At 41.6% G+C, this 22059-nt stretch overlaps 1 protein-coding gene across 2 annotated transcripts in view; it reads right to left on the bottom strand.

Annotated features, from left to right (window-relative positions):
- The window catches only part of PTBP1 (polypyrimidine tract binding protein 1), a 48533-nt gene that overhangs the window by 16736 nt on the left and 9738 nt on the right, over nucleotides 1-22059 (bottom strand). Inside the window, exons 3-5 of one of the 2 annotated variants that reach the window (XM_026654971.2) lie at nucleotides 9630-9705; nucleotides 8417-8589; nucleotides 6933-7079 (exon numbers count right to left, since the gene is read on the bottom strand). In XM_026654971.2, coding sequence (XP_026510756.1) covers nucleotides 6933-7079; nucleotides 8417-8589; nucleotides 9630-9705 — 396 coding nt within the window. Of the gene's footprint in view, nucleotides 1-6932; nucleotides 7083-8416; nucleotides 8590-9629; nucleotides 9706-22059 lie in introns of those variants that run through there. The other variant, XM_026654972.1, reaches the window with a different exon arrangement.

Consider the following 22059-nt stretch of genomic DNA (forward strand, 5'->3'; position numbering starts at 1 on the left):
GCATTTGTTTGGTCCTCTTGCTTTTTTTTATTGGGGGGGGGGGGGGGGGAGATACATTTAGTTTAAGCTTCTATTATGGTGCTTAAATAGTTTCCATGCAGCTTGCAGGCATTTCATTCATGACTTTTCCTTTTAACTAACTTCCTAATTTTTGTGCGGTTCCCCTTTTTTGAAGTTATATTTGACTATGCTTTCTTTCACATACAGTGCCACGCCCTCACCAGCATGACCTACTCTGTCATTCCTATATATTTTGTACCCTGGTATTACCATGTCCTGTTGATCATCATTGTTCCGAGTTTTTTGTGATGCCTATTATATCAATATCCTCATTTAATATCAGGCACTCAAGTTTACCCATCTTAGTATTTAGACTTCTGGCATTTGTATGCAAGCACTTAAATTTGTCAATATTTAGGTATCTGTCTTTATGTGATATATTTACTAGGATATAGATAGTCTCCTTTAATAAATCCTCACCTAAGGGATATCTGAATTGTGTGCACCTCCACATCTGTCTGTTTCCCCCAGCCCTTAGTTTAGTCTCCTCTATGATTGGCGGCATATAAAATTAGAACAATCTGATTCTGTTTTGGTTTAGCCTTCCTGTAAAGGTTCCTCCTTTCCCAAAAGTTCCCCAGTTGCTAATAAACCTAAATCTCTCCTTTGAACATCATCTCATCTATGCATTGAGGCCCTGCAGTTCTGCTTGTCTAACTGGCCCTGAGTGTGGAATTGGAAGCATTTCAGAAAATGCTACCATGTTCTTCACCCCCTATCATTTCAACTGATAATTTTAGCAGTTCATCTCCCATAGAATGCAGAAATGAATAGTTAACAGCATTAGCTACCTGAGAGCTGCACCCCCAAGCTTTCTAGATTGCAAAAGTTATTAATTTCTAGTTCTACCGGTTTAAGTTAGCAACAGAAAATTATCAGAAAGTGGAGGAAAAAGCAAGAGGGCAATCAAAAACATGTGATTCTAAGGTCCAATTTTTTGCAATCTACCAGGACTAGAAGTGATTATGTAAGACTACTGGAGACCTGTCCTGTTCAGTCAAGTTATCATGCCTTGGAGGCTGTCATGTCAGCCTCAGTCTAGGGTCGTGTTCACAGTAGGATATAAAGGTGGGATAGCATGTTAGTAGATAAGGACTAGCAGTGCTTTAGCATTAATCCAGGACTGAATTTATCCAGCTTGAGCCTCAAATCAGCATAATTTTCAATCCCTATCCCATATAATGGTGCTTAAATAATACACAGTATAAAATTAATAAATGTAGCCCTTTCAGATCATTGAGCCACAGCATTAGTGGAGCATCAGGACCAACAATGAAACCAAACGGATAGTTAAGAATGGCCACAGTGGGTCACACCAATGGTCCATCCAGCTTTTTACCCTGTCTCTGACAGTGGACAATGCCCGATGATTTAGAGCAGTGATCTCCAACCTTTTTACGCCCCCAAGATCACTTTTTGAATTTAAGGGCAAGCCATGACCTCCTCCGCCCCTTCCCCAAAGCCCCACTCACTCCATCCTCCCCTCTCTCCATTGCTTGCTCTCCCCCACCCTCACTCACTTTCACTAGGCAGGAGCCGGGGAGGGAGTGTGGGCTCTGGGCTGGGGCCGAGGGGGTCGCAGTGTGGGAGGGGGCTCCAGGCTGAGCCTGAGCCAGGGTGTTGGGGTACAGGAGGGGGTGAGGGGTGCAAGCTCTGGCAGGAACTTTGGGTGCAGGATGCTGGCTCTGGGTTGGGGTGGGGCTTGGGGTGCAGGAGGGGATTCAGAGTGCTGGCTCCGGGCAGGGGTGCGGCCTCCCACCAGGTGGCACTTACCGTGGGCAGGCTTCCTGCCTGCCCCGGCCCCATGCCGCTCCCAGAAGGGGCCAACGCGCCCCTGTGGCTCCTGGGGGGGAGGGGGGAACACATGGCTCCGCGCACTGCCCCCGCAGCTCCTACTGGCCACAGTTCCCTGTTCCCGGCCAATAGGAGCTGCGGGGTCGGTGCTTGCAGGCAGGAGCAGCGCACTGAGACACCTGCCCCTCCCCCCCTCAATATGGGGGCCACACTGGCCACTCCCGGGAGTGGTGTGGGGCCGTGGCAGGCAGGGAACCTGCCTTAGCAGCAGCCCCACTACACCACCAGAGATCGCGATCAACTGGGAGAGTCTCTAGGATTGACCAGTCGATCATGATCGACCGGTTGGTGACCACTGCTTTAGAGGGAACGAACATAAAGAGGTTACCCACCCAGTGCAGTAACTGTAGTTCAAGATGTGTCCACCTATCGGTGCTCCATTTCAGATGCGCATATGCACCTGTGACTGGAGAGTTTCATTAAGTGTCTGTTCAGCCCATGGATGAGCCAGTGATATTCCTGTGCCCCACATGAAGGCTATATCAGGCTGTGCAGGCGAACCACCCCCGGGTTCCTTCTCCAATGCCGAGGCTCAGAAGCAAACTCCGAACAAAGGGGAAGGAGGGCAAGTAGTGGAGCACCCACAGGGACACATCTCAAAGAACTATGGTTACTGCAAAGGGTGAGTAACCTTTCTTTCTTTCTTTCTTTCGAGTAGTGTCAATATGGGTGCTCCATTTGAGGTGACTCCCGAGCAGTATCCAATCAGGAAGAGGGTGCTTTGGAATCAAGTCCATTACAGAGGAAAGAACCACATTGTCAACTTCTGTCTCAGATCTGGAGGCATCGAGTAACGCAGAGTGTCTGGAGAAGGTATGTACCAAAGATCATGTAGCAGCTCTGCAGATTGTGATTTTGTGGAGTGAGCAGACAAGATTCCAGAAGATGGAATGCTAGCAACACTATCTATATAATAAGCCCTGAAATCCATTTTGATAGCCTCTGGTTAGAAACAGCAGAGCCTTTTGATCTGTCTGCAAACAAAACGAACAGCCTACGGGATTTACTAAATGGTTTAGTCCTATATAGATAGAAAGATAATGGCCTTCTGATATCTAGAGTATGGAGCACTGTCTCCATGTTGGATTTGTGAGGTTTTTGGAAAGAAAATTGGTAGGTAAATGATCTGATTCAGATGAAACTCTGAAGACACTTTAGGAAGGCCCCGGGGATGCAGATAAGGACACTAGCCATGTAGAAAATTGTGAAAGGAGGGTCTGCCATAAAGGCCCCAGTCTTTCTGAATCAACGGGGTGAAGGTAATAGCCACTAGGAAGGCTAGTTTAAGAAAAGGAACCTCTGCCCCTACACTGCGAAGAACCTTCCACCAGTCTAGGGAACGCTTCATCAGCTGGGAAACTGACACCTGTTTCTCTAGGCTGTGTTTGTCTGGCGAGTAAATTGATCCAAGTCACCCCTGGAAACAGTAAAGGTATACCCTCGCATGTTCTGTCTCAATGGTATAAACTACCACATGACTGAAGAGTTGAAGACTGTTTATGACTGAAGTCTGGGGGGCTCCCTTGAATAATTCTGACAAGGTCTGATAATGTCACAAGCCTGTCCATGGGAAGGAAGGCCCTGTCTGCTAAAGAATCCACAAATGTCCCTATAAATTGTATGTTCTGAATGGGTATCAGTGTGGATTTTTCCACATTCAACTGAAGACCCCAGTCTAAGAACAAGAAAAGCGTTTTTGCTGTGGCAGATGACTCCTCTTGGTATGTCCAACCCCTTGTTCAGCCAGTTGTCAAGGCACAAATACTATGACCACCTGATGATGCAGGTAGGCAGCCACCACAAAGAGAACCTTTTGAAACACCAACAGAGCTAAGGAGAGATCGAGCGGGAGCACCCGATACCGAATATGAACCTGGCCTACGACAAGATGCAGGAACCTTCTGAGAGACAGGTACATCACTATATGGAACTGTGCATCTTGAAGGTCAATGGCTGAAAACCAAACCCCGGAAGTTAAAGAAGGAATTATAGCTTCCCACATCACCATCCTGAACTTTTTAGGTTTCACAAATTTGTTTATGAGCCTTAGATTTACGATGCGTCTCCACCCTCTGTTTTTCTTTGGTTCAAGGAAATACCATTAATAGAAGCCTCTCCCCCTGTGTTGAACAAGGCCCAGACTATCGTTCCTAAACAAAGAAGAATTTATTTCCTGTCCTAATAGGGACTTGTGAGAGGGATCCATGAAGGACAGAAGAGGGGAATGAGGGGGCGGGAGGGATGTAAAATGGGTGGTGCTGCCCGATATTACATCCAACATCCATTTGTCCAAGGTGATACACTCCTAGGCTTGTTGGAAATGAGAGAGTGTCTCCAAAGGGGGGAAATGGGGAAAACACTGAAGTTGACAAGCTAATGGAAGTCTGAGGTTTGAACCCTCAACCAGGTGGATGCGCAGATGCATCAGATAGGTTAGATCTTTTTCTCTGGAACCTGTGTCTTTCAAGAGGTTCCCTCAGCCTCTGAAACCGGAAGAACTGCATCACCTTTGAGCCATTTGTGAGCTAAACTTCCTTTTGCTTGTAGGAGTGTAGATACCTAACAAGTGTAATGTGGCCCTGGAATCCGTAAGGGTATGCAAAGAACTCATCGGTATTTTCCACCAACAGCTTCAGTCCATCAAATGGAAGCTCCACCACCATATTCTAGTCTTCTCTGGGGAAGCTGTAAGCATGAAGCCTTGTGCATCACCACTGCCGTAGAGCTCAAGGGGGCTACAGTATCTGCAGCACCCAGAGCTGCCTGAAGAGATGTCCTGGCCAGTAATTGTCTGTCAGCAATAGTGGCCTGCAATTGTTCCCTTTGGTTAGGAGGAAGGTGTTAAATCATCCAAATTTTGTATAGTTTATTGATGTATTCGTATTTTGCCTTCAGTACCCAGTAATTTGCAATATGGATCTGTAGGGTTGCTGATGAATAGGATTCTCTGCCCAGCAGGGCCAGGCACTTCTGGTCTCTGTCCTACGGGGAGGACTTATAACAATGTTGCTTGCCCCGTTCATTAACTGCATCAATCACCAAGCATTAGATGGAGGGTGGGAGAATAAGACCTCCGAGTCCTCTGACATGTGGGCATTACTGTAGCTGGGGTTTGTCAAATGGTTTTAGAAGGTTCCAGAAGAGCCTTGTTGAGAGGAAGGGCAATTCTGGATGTGTTGCGAAGTGCAGAGTATCCAGCAGCTTGTGTTTGGATTCTCTGACCTCCTCAACAAGCTATCTAAGGATTCTGTCACTCGCCTAACAAGATCCTGGAACTGCCAAAAGCCATCCACCATAGATGGAGGAGGCATTACAGATTCCTCTGGTGAAGATGGTACAAAATGGTATAAGGATTGGCTTCGTCTGACCTAGTTTCTTGGGATTCAAATGTTTCTTCCTCTTGCTGGACAAGAGACGCTCGAGTCTCCCTTTCATTCCGATGGGAGAGGGTTGGGGGCCTGGAAAACTGTGATAAAGCACTCAAGGATTCCAGTATCACCACTGAGGACCATATGGGGGAAGGGGTGACACCCAGGGTTGCTCCCACCAGGAGTTGAGGTCCTTGAGTATTGCTCCTACCACTCTGAGAAAGGAGGTCCATATATGGGTAACATAAGGGAACCCTGAACAGCAATCGATGCTGAAGGGAAATAATCATCCTCTTCTTTTATTGGTAGATATTCAACTGAAAAGGGGGTGATGGTACTGGAAATGTATAGAGCTCTGAAGACTGAGTGACTCAGTACCAAAAGGCACTCTGTAACCACCAGCAATGAGGAGACTGGTTCAGCAGTCACCGATAAGTCCTTTGTGTATCTAAAAATCTTGCAGCTCTGACTGATGTTGCGGTACCAAGTATTGTTGCAGCACCAACAGATCAGTATGCTCGTCCTTGCTAGTCAGTACCGATTGCTTAGGATGCTGATGTGGCTGGAGGCTTACATGGTACTGAAGAACTCCATGGGGGTATGGGGAAAGGAGTTAAGTCCAACAGTACTGTTCCTCTGTGTTTGGTCTGTCAATCTCCTGGAGACCGTACTGGGGCCTTCAGAGAACCATGCCTGGACTTAAACCTGATTTCCTGCTTACCAGCACTGGAGGATATTTTTGCCTCCATGGTACTGAGCCTCAAGGATGTAGTTTCTGAGACGGCTGACCTGGTGAGGGAATGAGATCTCTGAGGAGGGTTCTTTGGGAGGGGAATTAGCGCTCCTCTGCTTAGGATGTTTAGAAGAGGACTCTGAGGATCTCCCCTTTCTGGAAGAGTGTTGTGCCAAAGTTGAAGGGGCGCTAGAGGCCCCCAGGGAGTGATGTACATGGGAGTTCTTACCTGGCTCTGAATCAGGGTGAAGGGAATGCTTCACCATCAGTAGTCACAGCCTCCCTTCTCAGTTCTTCCAAACCCTACATTAGGGGGCTAAACAGAAGCTACACTTCTGAGGAACACGCGACTCTCCCAGGCAGCAAATGCACTTTGAGTGTCCGGCACTGATAGGGATAGCCTCCCTCTACATGAGGTGTAACATTTAAATCCCAGTAAACCAGTTATGCCCCACACTGGTAGGATTTCCCCAGAGGAAAAGAAAAAACTCCTCCCCTCCCCCCAAGAAACTACAAGCTATGATTACAAACTAAGAACTAACTAGCTAGCTAAATTGGGATAAACAAGCACTGCAAAAGCCAAGGCAAACACGCCAAGCTCCACCTCAGGTCAAGGTGGTGGAGAAGGAATTGAGGGCAGTTCACTCGCACAGCCTGATATACCCTCAGCACAAGACGAGGATATCAACGGCGCAGGCTGGACAGACAATACTAATGAAAATCTCCAATCAAAGGCACATGGGGCACAAGTGCACATGAAATGGAGCACCCATAGGGACACTTCTCAAAGATCAAGGCAATTTTGAATGATTCGTCCTGTTATCCAGACTCAGCTTCTGGCAATTGGAGGTTTAAGGGTACTCAATGAAGTGCTAGACAGTTGTTATTGAAGGACAATAAAAAGAATTACTACTCACTGCTTGGTTTGGAGAGTTGTCTGTTTTGAGTTCCTTGTGGTTGGAGAACTGAATGTAGATGGGCTGGCTTCGAAGGACTGGAGTGACTGTGGTGTAGTAACTTACCATGGTGTTGGCTGCTTCCTCGGTGTTCATTTCTATGAAAGCCTGCATAGGATCACAAATGTGACATGTCCCGGTTATTAGCAGAGATGCTTACGTTAAGGTGGCAATTTGAATGTTGGATGGTATCATGATGTGACCGATGGAAGGTCTGCTGTACAGGATATTAAGTGAGATTCAGGAAGATGTACAGTAGTAGTGTGTTCGGAGTGTGTTGACATGCAAGCTTTCAAGGCCACTTGCTTGTACAACAGAATTGCAAGAAGTTTTCAACTAAGTCTTGCTTTTAGAAGAGACAAACCATATTGAAAACAAGTGAGTTTTCACTATGCAGTTAAAAATACCAGCTTCATTTGCTTGGGTCTCATTTTTAGGACTTCAGATCACAATTTTTGGCAACAGATCTGTTATAAAAAACGGTTTGCAAAAGAATCTCAGTAATCAGACTGAAGAGATCATCAATTCTGACAGTGCCAAAAGTGTGACAGTGACACTAGCTCAGACTGAAGCGTTACCCCAGATTTCAGCCTACTTTCACTTTTTTTCTTTTGTAGATATAAATCAGGCCTTACTCTTGTGTATTTTAAATTTACAAGCTAAAATCTCCCACTTCTTAAAAATAGCATTTAAAAAACTGTAAACATTAACTGTGTTGCATGAAACCACATGAACTACGTATTAACATGTAACGTAGAACCTCACTAATTCTCTGCGAATCTTAAAATCTGCTTATTCTTATGATCTCATACTACTTCTAACAAAGATGCAAATGTGCTGCAGTGAGTTACTTTTATGATACACAGCATAAATGCAATTTATATACTATGAAATATCAAATCAAGAGAGCAACACTTTATTCTCTGATTTTTTTTTTTGCAAGTATAAAAGTATTTCATGGGATACAGTAACTGTAAAACGGTTTGCTTCTTTGCTTTCCAATTTATAATCCACAGTGGATTTCCTGGTCACCATGAATTAGTGCTAACATACTACATTGTCCAACTGGGGTTTACTCGTTACATTTTTAGGCCTCCTTTAACTTCAAAGGTTAGAAGTCCAAAGAGGCTACTGGGCCAGCATGACTAAGAGCTGGCTCACATCGGTCTTGTCTAAACTACTCTCCTACTTTGTATTTTACAATCAATTAGAATATAGAGAAGTGACTACATGCAAGCAGTGTTTGAAGCCCCTGAAGTCAGAAAAGGCGGTGTTTTTGAATAGCTCTTAAATTAAAATCATCTTGAAACAAAAAATGTATCTGGAACTTAGTAACTACTATCTGGCAGTTGTATTAGCAACATACATCTTATTTGCTGATGCCATGACAATGGTTTCAATCAAATCTCCCATAAAATCCCCACTTTCAATTGCTGGGACAGTACCTGATTTTTTCCTTTCAGCATTAGAAGATTGGTGACTTTGCCAAAAGGTAATCCCAAAGAAATGACTTCTGCCTCTGTGACGTCACTGGGGAGTTTACGGACGTGGATTACTCGCGAAGGGACCCCCGCACTTCTACTGTCACCTTTGAATTTTTTGCTGTCATTTCCATTAGCTGAAAAGAACGAACAAGCATTGTTGGTTGTTACAGTTCCAGTTGATCTGAGACAGGGCATCAGGTTACCACTTTGTCTTGCATTTTGCCTCCCACATTCAGTTTCCAACTCACCAAATTAAGAGAAATTCCAGGCTCTAAGGCAACCCAAATATGAAGACACATGGTTCTACTCATTTTTTCAAATTATATAAGTGAGCTGAGTGACATAGCAGCAATGGAATCACAAGTTAACTCTCAAGTGGCCATTTTACCATTTATGTTTACAGTATGTCACAGCCCATATTTCTACTCTAAGGTTTGAGACTCTTTCAGTCTGCTTTTTCCTTTTCACTTTGACTAGTATTATTGGTGGTGAAGCTGTTTTTGAGGGGGCTCGCGCCTTAAATAGGCAATATCAAACAGCAAACATATGGCAACTCTAGACTTCATCTTAGCTCAGCTGGATTCTGCATCAGCCGATTGCTAGCCATACATTGTTAGCAGTATACTAACATACACTAGATGATATAGCTTGGCAGAAAGGCCAGAAGTTAAGCAGAACATAAGATAACTCTGGAGGATTGTTAGCTCAAAGCTGCAGAATTTGAGGCAAATAAAGCAAACCATGAAATGCAGCATTCTGTACTCAAATACTAATGAGTTTATCTAGAGCAGGATTATGAACTCACCTCCATACTGCGCAAGACTGTTTCAATAATACCCATCATGGTGACTACATATGTCCGAAATCAACCAAAGGATCAATTTATGCTTAACGGCAGAGGTTTATTGTATGAACTGTGTGGTCTAATCCCTTAAAGGGCCATTTTAGCAGTTGTCCTGTGATACCAATTTTGTTCAAGCTGCTAGGCCTTTTAAGGATGTAGGACAGCAGCTAGTCAGATATTTTGTATGGTCTTACACAAACCCTAACCAGAACAAGCAGTGAGAATGAAAGCAGAGATTTTAAACCAAGAGCAAGTGGAATAAAGTAGCCCTGCTAATTGTACCTTCAACACTCATCGTGGGCTGCTATACTTTTTTGCTAGCAATTTTACCTGCAGAAGCAGAGTTGCTGCTCATGATAAAGGGTCCGTTAGTAACACAAGTAGAGAAAAGCTCGTCAGATCCCCGCTGGAAGAGAAAAAGATGGAAAAGGGTAAGTTGACAGCATTTTTCTAAATTCTATTCAGGTACTTTGAGAACAGGAGGACAATTCAGAAATTAAGATGGTAGAGAAACCAAGCAGAAGTGTGTAAGGGAAAATACTTTGACAGTAGATCTACTTGGCCTTTCATTCACCTGTATGTAATTTTAAGTCAGGCAAATGTGTACAGCTACATAAATTTGGTGGGGGGAGTAAAGTGTGAAGACCACCAGGAACAAAAACCTCTGGACTGCATACCTTCCTGAGCTATTAGGATAACAGGCACTGAAACTCTAGTGGCAGAATTACCTATACCAGACAAGATTTTCATCCACTCTTTAGTTTAAAAACACAACAATACTCCATTCACCCTGGCAGCAACATTAAACTAACCCACCCTTCCTAATATTTGCCTTAGGTTACAAAGAACGAGTCAAAAAGCTCTAAATATTACGGCTAGTTAAACCCTTACTTATAAGGTCTAAAACCACGCCATCTAAAAACGCTATTGCGTGACATTAAGTCACACACTATGTGAGGTGCTGCTAAACAAGACGTATTATGCATATTTTTCAGTGGCAAGGACAAGACGCAGATTACAAAGACAGATCAGGAACTGAAAATGCAATGTTACAAGTCTTTCCCCAGATAGTTTTTTGCCATTTATTTGATATTGTCCTATTATAAGCCTAAGGGATGTTTTATTTTATTAAATCATCTCCAGATATCCGAGTCCAAGTGTACACTTTCAGCAAAAAAGTATTGCAGCCATTTGTCTGCCATCTTACTTTTAAGTCCTTTAATTTGTATCTCAGGAGCTAGAGTCTGGAGAGTAACAAAGAGCACCCAAATCTCCATATAAAATAAGTGCCTGGAGAACTAGAATCAAACACTTGGATAACGTACAAGTTTAGTCTAATAAAAATGCTGAACAGACTAAACTCCTCGAAATACAAACAATATTTATTACCAAAGCACTGGGCCAGACTGTGATACCATCACTTTTCAGTGGGACTACTCAAGGCATAAGGTACTGTGCAATCAGCAGGGCTCCTTGTTGAGCAACTATCCAATGAACATAAAGGTAGCACAACCTGCAGCCTCTGAGTAACTCATTGTAAAGTTACATTTCTATATGGGACAACATGCACATTTCTTTCTAGAGCAGATTTTTAAAATCAGTTTGGATACAAACTATTGTTGCTTTCATTAACAGAAATTGTGTTTCTACCAGTGAGACTACATAGACAAACTTCTGATTGCTACTGTAAATTTAATGGAGACAGTTAAAAATTCCACATTTTTCACGGATCACAACTATGACAATTCTGACCCTTGACACTAATGCAATTACAATACTGAACAGTCTGGTACTTCTTTATCTCCCAATACCCTGCAATCGACAGTCAAAAGAACATCGCCAGAGAAACCAGACAGATCTGTGAAACAGTGGACAGTGACTGATGTAAGTATTCAACTGATTCAACCACCTAGTTTACTTCTATTGATCAAGGCCAATCTTAAACAGCATTAGCTGGTCATACTATTTTTACTATAAAGAAAAAAGCAAAACTGCATATAACCTCAAACTCATTAACTATCAGCCTGGCTTATACTCATATTGGTGTATGTAGTTTTAGAACAAGCTAATCATCTCCCTAATTTTAATTTAAGTTAGGGCTACACAGCAAAACAGTCTCAACACTGAAGTCTAAAAAAAAATTATACAGAAGATTTGAAAACTCAGAATAAGTAAGTTGGGTAGTACCAAAAAGGGCATTTTTTTAGCTGTAGGTCAATTTTTTTATCTTGATCCACACATGAAATTACTGCACAACAAAGACTTCCCCTGGTAACTGAGAACTTGGTTTATCTGCTTCTATAGTCTCTGCCTCAATCAAATGGGAAGTTGTTCTGTTTTCCAACATCTTGATGAAACCATACTCCCTTATCATCTCACACTCCAATTACTGGAAACAATCTCTCTTAACATGGCAGCTATCTAGTGACAATTGAAGGAGTAACAGTATCTGCGTAAAGATGAAAGCACTCTGCTCACTGCATCTGAGCAGGTTTACAAAAGTAGGTCAGACAAGAAGCTCAAAATGAACTGGAGTTATAGTCTAAATAAATTTTATCTATGTGTGTGTTGAATATCCCGTTGGGCGACTTGCTAACTACTTTCCAAAGCCAAATGCAATACTTTGGTGCACACCACAAGATAACTTGGGAACCTGATCTAGTTTGTGGTCTATGGGTCACTGGTCATCTGCAAAGCATTTGCTGGGGGTCTGTAGAGAGTGGAGTAGGCACACTACGTTGTCTCTCCTTGTTTCCTACCAATAAACGGCATTAAGAGAACTTCACTATTAAGATGCAGTCCATCTTGCGAAAGTTTGGGAACCCCTGAACTAAAGCAATTGGAACTGAAGTATTACACCATTTTAAATTTAGAGGTTTTTTTTGAAAAAAAATCTGAAAATAAACTTTCGTAAAACTTAAGATAAAGTTGTTCCATGACATTTAAAAAATCCCAGTAAATCTGTTCTCAGGAACATTCCTCTGCTGTACCTAAACACTGCAACATTGCTAGTGCATGAGAAACTAGGAGTCAAATTGCAGCTGGTTATTAACAAGTGCACGTAATTAGTCTCTTCTTATGTCCAAACCGTGAAATACAAGCTAAAGCAGCATAATCTTGGTTCACATTTCACTGTTTAAGTGTCCATCTACTATGGCATTCATAAGATATATATTTTTTTTAAATAAATAAAAATACTTTTGGTTGGAATTTTCAAAAGCTCCAAGGGAGGTTTGACTGCCTCACTCCCTCTTAAACACTTTTGCAAATCCCAGCTTTTAACCCAAGTATCTTTAAAAAAAAAAAAAATCACCATGATTGCTAAATTTTCTATTTAAAAGACCAGGCAAGGTTTTATGGATCAGAAGTCTCCAGTATCAAGCTGATCGCACGCAGAGATTGGTTCTGTTCACACAGTAGTAAGTCCTCATGATACATCTATAGAAACACTAGAAGAATAAGCCACTTATTTGTCCTCTGTGGGAGGTAAGTTTAGGAAACTATCGACTGGAAAAACAAACATTCGTACTATGGCAGAAAGAATTTGGCTCCTCCAAATCTGCCAGCCTGAAGGATGCTTTTGTAGTACTTTGAAGATTTACACCATTTTCTTCTTACACTTAAAAATATGTCAAGTGTATATAAGCATGAAATGCTTACTGCTGCTAGTTTTCCACACTTCAGGGTTTCTTTAATCAAAGTGTAACTTCACAAATCCACACCCCTCTTATCTTCAAGACATTCTAAATGCCTGCTGTGACAAGAGCCAGAAGGTAGAGGGGGAAGACTGTTTTACACCAAAAGAAGCAGCAGTCTATTTGTAAGCTTCCCAGCTGGAAATGTGAGCTAATGAAGAGGGAGAATTTAAGAGACTGGAAAACTACAATTACACTGTCTTGCCTACATGGGGAAATTTACAGAATTACTGTACCAGTATAACTTTGTGTATACACTCGTTCAGAATAACAGTAGCCTTTTTCAGTTTAGCACAAGCTATGCTATGCATAAGCTTCAAGTTGTACTAGTAATATTATTCCACAAAAAGCAACTTCAGGAAGCCAGCCAACCAATTTGGTGCTCTTTAAAGTCTCCTGCCATCAAAAAACACAAGGAAAGGTTCACCCATTTCTTAAGTTTTGGAACCAAGGAATGCAGTTTATATTTAAAGAGCCAGTATTAAGAATCACTCAATGCTGGATGTCTGAAGACTCAGAAGTCTACATGTGTTTTAAAAAACAAAATAACTAAAAAAGCTTAGTAAACTGATTCCCCTTTTACTTCCTGCTAGGGCTGTCAAGCGATTACAAAAAAATTGCATGATTAATCACGCTATTAAACAATAGAATACCATTTATTTAAATATTTTTGGATGTTTTCTACATTTTCAAATATATTGATTTCAATTAAAACAATACAAAGTGTACAGTGCTCACTTTATATTTTTATTACAAGTGTTTGCACTGTAAAAAACAAAAGAAAGTATTTTTCAATTCACCTTACACAAGTTCTGTAGTGCAATCTCTATCATGGAAATTGAACTTACAAACATATAATTATGTACAAAAAAACTGCAATCAAAAATAAAACAATGTAAAACTTTAGAGCCCACAAGTCCCAATCAATCCTACTTCTTGTTCAGTCAATTGCTCAGACAAACAAGTTTGTTTACACTTGCAGAACAGCCTTCCGAGGGAAACGGTGGGGGCGAAAGACCTCTCTGGCTTCAAGATTAGGCTAGATAAGTTTATGGAGGGAATGGTTTAATGGGATAACGTGATTTTAGTCAATTAGGTAATAAAGTGCCATCACTGGTAAAATGTGGGTCTGGCTAGAGAATCTTGCCTGTATGCTCGGGGTTCTACTGATCGCCATATTTGGGGTCGGGAAGGAATTTTCCTCCAGGGTAGATTGGCAGAGGCCCTGGAGGTTTTTCGCCTTCCTCCGCAGCATTGGGCAGGGGTCGCAAGCTGGAGGATTCTCTGCGACTTGAAGTCTTTAAATCACGATCTGGAGACTTCAACAGCTGAGTTAAGGGAAAGTGGGTGGGTCAGCTTTTGTGGCCTGCATCATGCGGGAGGTCAGACTAGATGACCATAATGGTCCCTTCTGACCTTTAAGTTTAAGTCTATGAGATAAGGTAATGCTGCCTGCTTGTTTACAATATCACCTGAAAGTGAGAAAAGGTGTTTATATCGCACTGTTGTAGCCGGCATCGCATCGCAAGATATTAAGAGGTGCTAAAGATTCATATGTTCCTGCATGCTTCATCCACCATTCCAGAAGACATGCGTCCATGCTGATGATGGGTTCTGCTCCATAACCATGCAAAGCAGTGTGAACGGACTCATATTCATTTTCATTATTTGAGTCAGATGCCACCAGCAGAAGGTTGATTTTCTTTTTTGGTGGTTTGGGTTCTCTAGTTTACGCATCAAAGTGTTGCTCTTTTAAGACTTCTGAAAGTATTTCAGATTCTTAAATCTTGGGTTGAGTGCTGTAGCTATCTTTAGAAATCTCACATTGGTATTTTCTTTGCGTTTTGTCAAATCTGCAGTGAGTGTTCTTAAAACGAACAATATGCTGGGTCATCCGAGACTGCTATAACATTAACACTTTTTTAAACGAGCGTCATCAGCATGGAAGTTTGTCCTCTGGAACGATGGCCAAAGCATGAAGAGGCATATAAATCTTTAGCGCATCTGGCAAGTAAATATCTTGCAATGCCAGCTACAACAGTGTCATAGGAACGCCTGTTCTCACTTTCAGGGGACATTGTAATTAAGAAGTGGGCAGCATTATCTCCTGTAAATGTAAACAAACTTGTTTCTCTTCGCGATTGGCAGAACAAGCAGTAGGACTGAGTGGACTTGCAGCTCTATAAAGTTTTAGATTATTTTGTTTTTGAGTGCAGTTATGTAACAAAATATATTTGTAACATGCACTTTCATGATAAAGAGATTGCACTACAGTACTTGTAGGAGGTGAACTGAAAAATATTTTTTTATCATTTTTACAGTGCAAATATTTGTAATCAAAAGTAATATAAAGTGAGCACAGTACACTTTGTATCCTGTACTGTAATTGAAATCTATGTATTTGAAAATGTAGAAAAACACCCAAAAATATTTAATAAATTTCAATTGGTATTCTATTGTTTTAACAGTGTGATTAATCGTGATTACTTTTTTTCAGATAATCGCATAAGTTAACTGCGATTAATCAACAGCCCTACTTCCTGTAGATCTTATACTGTAGTGCATTCTTCCCCTTCTAATTGCCGCATCATCACTTTTTACAAGAACATTGCAATTTTGTTCCCAGACTATTGTCCCAAAGGCCCAGGACTATACTCTACCTCTGCACAAATAGCTCTTCAGATACTGAAGTTAACATTTATGATGACAGGTAACACTACATTATTCATCTTGCAGTGCAATTTCTGAAAGCCATCTCCCTTACCCACCTGGTATTTCAGAAGAGTAACCGAACACCATGAGGAATGGTGTTAATGCTAGTGTAAGAACTCCTATTAATAGTGTAAGAACTCCTATTAATTCATATTTTCTATTACAGCTATTGAAATATTACCTTTCTTCTTGTTTGCAGAAAACAAAGCATAGCAAGTGTATTTAAATATGTTGGTTAGTCTTGTCCACGGTAGCTGTATACCTTGTCTTTGTAGTCCAAAAAAATCACTGATGATTAGCTACATCATAAAATATTAACAGGTTAAATAATGACTGTGGGTGTTTCTATGGCAGCAGCCTACTTTTGTCTACCACACACATAGCTACCAGTTCTTTGCTCTAGCAGCATTTATCTAATAAAATGCACCTATACACCACGTAGGCTAGCTGTACAATATTAACTTCAAATAATTTCTTCCTCAAAATGTTTGGAAAGGAAGGTCTATACTCCGAAAAGGGTAAGTTGCTGTGGGATAAAATATATAAACATTCGCACACGTTTTCTAAATTATAGTTTTGAATTCTCAAATGCCAGCTCCCATTTCCCCCTCTTCTTGTAAAATAAAGGTAAAGCCTTGTCTTCACTAAGAAAAAAGTGTCTTTTACCTTGAGTTAGCACACAAGGCATTTTTCACATAAGTTAGTGGGTCAAGTTAAACACTATGGGGGAAACCCAACCTAATTCAACCCACTAACTCATGTGAAAATTACAAACTGCCTTGTCTTCATTAGAACTTTACTTCCAATTAGCTAGCTTGAGTTTCTGAGCAAAGACAGAGTGCCTGTATGAATACAAACATCTTAGGGTAGGGCCTTGGTCATGTGTCTCAAAGCACACCTATGGAACTCCATAAATTTTCAGTTGATCTGTATAATCCTTCATCTACTTAAAGACTAGTCACCCATAAAAAATAAATTAGTTGCATTCTGTCTGAGCAAAGGGCTAGAAAGCAATCCAAGCTAGACAGACTGTTTAGTCATGAATAATTTAAAGACTAAACCTAGTGATGTTCCATGGTGGCAGCTAATTGAAAACCTGAATACCAGTATGTTCTGCATCAAAGCTACTAATGAGAGAAAACTGTAATAAAGCTTTAGCAAGCATTTAGATAGGACATGAAATTGTGGGACTCCTCCACATTTTCAAGTTATTACACAGAATTAAACCTGTACTTCCAGAATATTGTATTTCACAGTCTGTCAGCAGAGGTAACGTTTAAGCTATGACAAGAATTAGAAAAAGGCTACTCTGCTGGTTTACTGGCAGTATAAAATAAAGATATACAAAATCAATTTAACTCTAGGTCAAACAGTGGTAAATACTGCAAAGCAGCAGTACACCCAGCCCTTGGATATGAAGTGCCGTACTCTGCTCCATCAACTATGTGAAGATGGAAGGAACAGCATTTGTTAACCCGCCTCTCTTTAGGATCCTGGGGGGAAATGTTCAAAGGCACAAAAAGGTAGGCAAGTGCTTAATTCCTATTGACTTTCAATGGGAGTTGGACACAACTCATCTGCACCTCTGAACACCCCCCCCACCCACACACCCCTGTAGAGAAAACTGTCAACTGGTAAAGTCAACGTTTGACCCGATAAAATTTAACAATCAGACAAGAAAATACCTGATTAAGGCTTTTGTCCTTTTATCACAGTGACCAACAACAACTCGGAGATTTCCATACTCCATTTCCCTTGCATAAATGTCTGAAGTCAAGCTTGTACACACCATGAAGAATGTATCCTTTTGTACAGTTTTGCAGCTCTCAACCCCTATATTGTTTATGCCAATGAGACAGTACTGACACCAATTTAAAAAAGCACAGTAAGAAGGCTTGCTGCTGCACCACAGTGCTTTACCTTTCTATGAAATGTACCCCAAAACTCCTGAATTGATAGAGACATCAAGGCCAGGCCTACACTATAAACTTATATCAGCATAACTACATCGCTCAGGGGAGTGAAAAGTCCTCACCCCGAGTGCACAGTCATACTGACCAACTCCCTTTCCCCACCCTCCCCAGAAGAGTAGACAGCGCTATGTGGATGGGAGGGCTTCTCCCGTCAACATAGCTACCACCTTGCACAGAGGTGGATTAACGACACCAACGGGAAACACTATCCCATTGGCATAGTAGCATCTTTGCACAGCTGCACCAGTCACTGCAGCTTTTTAAATGCAGACCTGCTGCAAGGCTTGCACTGAAACTGCCATCCAACTGTGGTACTGAGAGCCAGAATTACTGTTGTGAGAACGAGGGAGACAGAGACTATTTAATTAAGTCCATGCCCTGCAACAGCTTCCTCCTATGTCACATATACACTAAAATGAATCATAATTAGATTGTAAGATCTCTGGGGCAGGGCCCATCCTTTTGTTCTGTTTGTACAGCACTTAGCACAATGGAGTTCTGGTGCATGACTAGGGCTCCTGTGCACTAAGGTACTACAAACAAAAATAGTTAAAAAAAAAATCAGGTGCCCTCTGTCCAATGTAAAATGTTTGAGCTTATAGCGCAGGCTGAAACAATGTTACAAAAACCATGACCGACACCATGCTCCACCATCTATCACATTTTGTAACACACCGGATAGCTATGCTAGCTAAACAGCTTTCAACACTAATTGATAAGGTCCCTGGGGAGACTGTGGCTGACAGCCATTGTCAACAGGCCATTTTCCTTGCAGAAAGGAATTCTGCCTATAGGCCCTGAGAAATTAACCGATTTATCTGGTTTCTGAAGGGTTAAGTTAGACTTTCAAGATACAAGAGGGATCCATGTCAGTAAAATGAGACACTAAATTTAAATTGTAATAGCACACAAAACAGTGAGCTCTTCAAAACTGTATCACTGTGGGAACTTTCAAAGCGATCTACCAAGAACAAATTTTGAAACACTTGCTGGATATACATGCTCTTTAATGAGTATTTTTAGAAGCTTCTTTATGAGTAGGAAGGAAAATTCAAGGGTTGTCTCAGCTAGATAAACATTTCTCTTTCAACAGGGATGATTCACCCCCTCCTCTTTCCCCCTCTAAAAAAAACCAAAAAACACCACCCAGAAAAAGATCACTGCTAGAGTTTTTTTTCATTAGACGATTCAACCAACTGTGCGTCTATGAGACTTGATTTCACATATCAGATACATTAGAATGGAAGTTAACAGGACAAATGAATGCTTAATGGCATGAACATGAATTATGATGCTGTTATATGCCAATACTCTTTGCGGAGTTAAGATACACAAGTGAGCTCACCCAGAAAAAGGAATTGTCTGAATTACTAGGGCAAATCTCATGTCTATTTTCCTGATTTTATACAGGAGATTGCCTCTAGTAAGGGACTTGCTCCTATTCGCACAGTCTTTCCCTCCTACCTCCCAGTAATCTACAGGCAAGTTGATCAATGTCACAGGAAATTAGTACAGTCTGGGTCACACTGAAGCAGCAATCTGGTGCATTTTCACATAAATCAGTTAAAAAGAACAATTGGAATACAGAATTACTTCCTTCCTGAGCTCAAAATTGAAAGAGAAGCAGAACTTAACATTAAGAACATCAGAATGGCCATACTGGGTCAGACCAAGTCCACCCAGCCCAGTATCTAATCTTCTAACAGTGGCCAGATGCTTCAGAGGGAATGGGCAAAACAGGGCAACTATTGAGTGATCCATCCTGTTGGACAGTCCCAGCTTCTGACAAAATGGTGCTAAATAATCTTGTGCCAAGTCTAAAGATTGGAATCTCAACGTTGGATGAGTTCACCATCAGATCTTACAAATGAACTGTGATCTTAGTACAGGTTGAACACCTCTAATCGGGCACTCCCTGGTCCAGCATAGGCGCTGGAGCACCCATGGGGAAAAATTAGTGGGTGCGGAGCATCCACCAGCGCCAAGTTCCCCCCTCTGCCCCCTCCCCATGTGCCTCTTGTGCACTGGCGGGCCCACACTTACCAACTCCTCCTCCTCTCTCCCAGCACTTCCAGAGCACTGCGAACAGCTGATTCGGGGTATTCAAGCTCCAGGAGGCAGGGGGAGAACCTAGGGCCAGCAGCTGGGACCCCGGGTGAGGGGCCAGCAGCCGGGACCAGCATCGGAACCCCCAGGCAGGGGGTTGGCGGTCAGGCCCTCGGGTGACAGTGAGGCCCCCGGGTGGGGGGGCCATGCTGGGTGCAAAGCCTGGGTGTGCTGCAGCACCACCACCACCCCCCCCGCACTCTTACTCCCTGCATCTATGGAGATCTGCTGGCAGTCTGCATTTACCTCCCGTGGTTTGGCAAATTCTCTGGTTGGGCACCGGTCAGGTCCCAAGGGTGCCGGACAAGAGAGGTTCAACCTGTACATGAAAGTTATCTATTGTCTATTTAATACTTTAGACCAGTAGTTTTAAAATTTGTTTGCTGCTATGATTGCAAAGCAGGTGTCAGTCTTCAAACAGTCAAACATCTAAACTTCAGCTTAGATGTTTCTGGAGGCTTTTCTGACCAACTGAACTCAAAACAAGTGCTTTGCACTCTCTGTAGCGGCTCCAGTGATCTTCAAATTCAGCCATAATCAAGTGTGTATCATAACTCAAAGCAAATCTAAACCAACGGTGGTTGTAATGCCTCTTCCCTGTTGGCTGCACTCAGATGTTATTGGAGTACAAGTGGTACCACATGAACCTTATTCTTTTAGGTAAAAAAGATTTTTTTTAAAAACATCTACTGCTCGCTAGTCCGATTTGAAACACTACTTAATACTACCCTAAGGCATATGCAGATTAGGATAAATGGTTGGTTTTAAAAAAAAATTGTAGCTAAAACATTTTAACACATTTTTAAGACTTGTACCCCCTCCCCAACATTAAAAATGGAGTCTAACTCTAGGATCCACTCTGAATAGCTAACCCAACTTTGAAGAGATTAAACTGCACTTATATTAGATCTTAAGAGATGTTTCAAATATATTTAGCTAACAATTTTAAAAATACCTTTTTCCTAGTTTAGGCACTGCTATGATGGTTAGCACATCCTTGAGTTTCTACTTTAGTCACTTTTTAAAAGTTACTTCTGATTACACCTTGCAACAAACAAGATGACTTGAGGTCCTGAATGCAGAACAGTATATAGTTAATGTAAGTAAATCAAAGCTTTAAAGGGTTTCTGCTTAAAATCTGTTACAAGATTAAGTACACACAGCAACTTGTACAGCTATTGAGGGCTTTTTGTAATATCAAAGTATACCTTTTGTCATGCTCTTTTACAGTGGTACCATGGCTACTTGCTGCTTCTGCCCCCTTTTAAAATTTAAACCCCTATTCTATTCCCGTCTCAGCTCAATGATAAGCTAAAGACTTTCTGCACTAACAGGAAGTCCCTGCTCCTCAACCCTCTCATCTAGTCTGCCTCTCCTTAACCTTCATTCTCACAAAAACTAGTCTTGACAGCTACTATGGAGACACCCTGTAAAACAAACCTGCCCTTTGAGCGAATAAAAGGTGTGGCCATTTTAACTGGCCCAAAATTCCTGTGCTAAAAGTAGTGATGTAAGGTAGTCATTTCTTGCTCTATAGGGTAATACACACCCCAGCTAATAGCCTTCAGCATTTATATCACTCATGTTCCAGGCTTCCTACCTAACTTAACCTCTTTGTGACCAACAAGATGTTTAAAGATTATTTGAGAGTGCTTAAAACCAAAAGGTTATATTTTATATAGCATTAATAGGAAACGCTTAGTACAATTAGTGCTTTTCTACGTGCCAGAAAATAATTGTAAACTGAATGACTCACCTCGCTTAGCAAAATAAGGGATCACTTAGGAGAGCTTTAACATCTTGTGACTACATGAATTACTCTATAAAATTTCACCCTGTACATACAGTTTAAGGAATGCATACACAGTTTAGATCAAAGACTAACCTAAAAAGTGCAATTACACAATAGTGAGAAGGTGTGTCAAAAACCTGCTTTGGTAAATACTAGCAACCTTTAGGTCAGAATTTCTATAAACAAAACACTGTTATGTTAGAGATGAAGACCAACTTCCAATCAGATTGTGATTATGAAGCTGGAAAAGAAACTGATCACTTTGGATTTTAGGTATTAGATAGAGCCCCTTTATTCTGGTCTAAGTACACTGATCACAGGACTAGGAGCCAGGAAAACTCATTAATTCTAATTCCACCACAGACTCGGACTCCTTCTGTAGCCTTTGATGCGTCACTGAATATCTCCTCTTCAGTTTCCTTACCTATTAATGGAGATGATAAATCACAGAAGTGCGGAGGATTACTCAATGCCGGTGAAAT

This window comes from Terrapene carolina, unplaced genomic scaffold (assembly GCF_002925995.2).
Source record: "Terrapene carolina triunguis isolate 2854851 unplaced genomic scaffold, T_m_triunguis-2.0 Scaffold194, whole genome shotgun sequence".
Taxonomy (NCBI): Eukaryota; Metazoa; Chordata; order Testudines; family Emydidae; genus Terrapene; species Terrapene triunguis.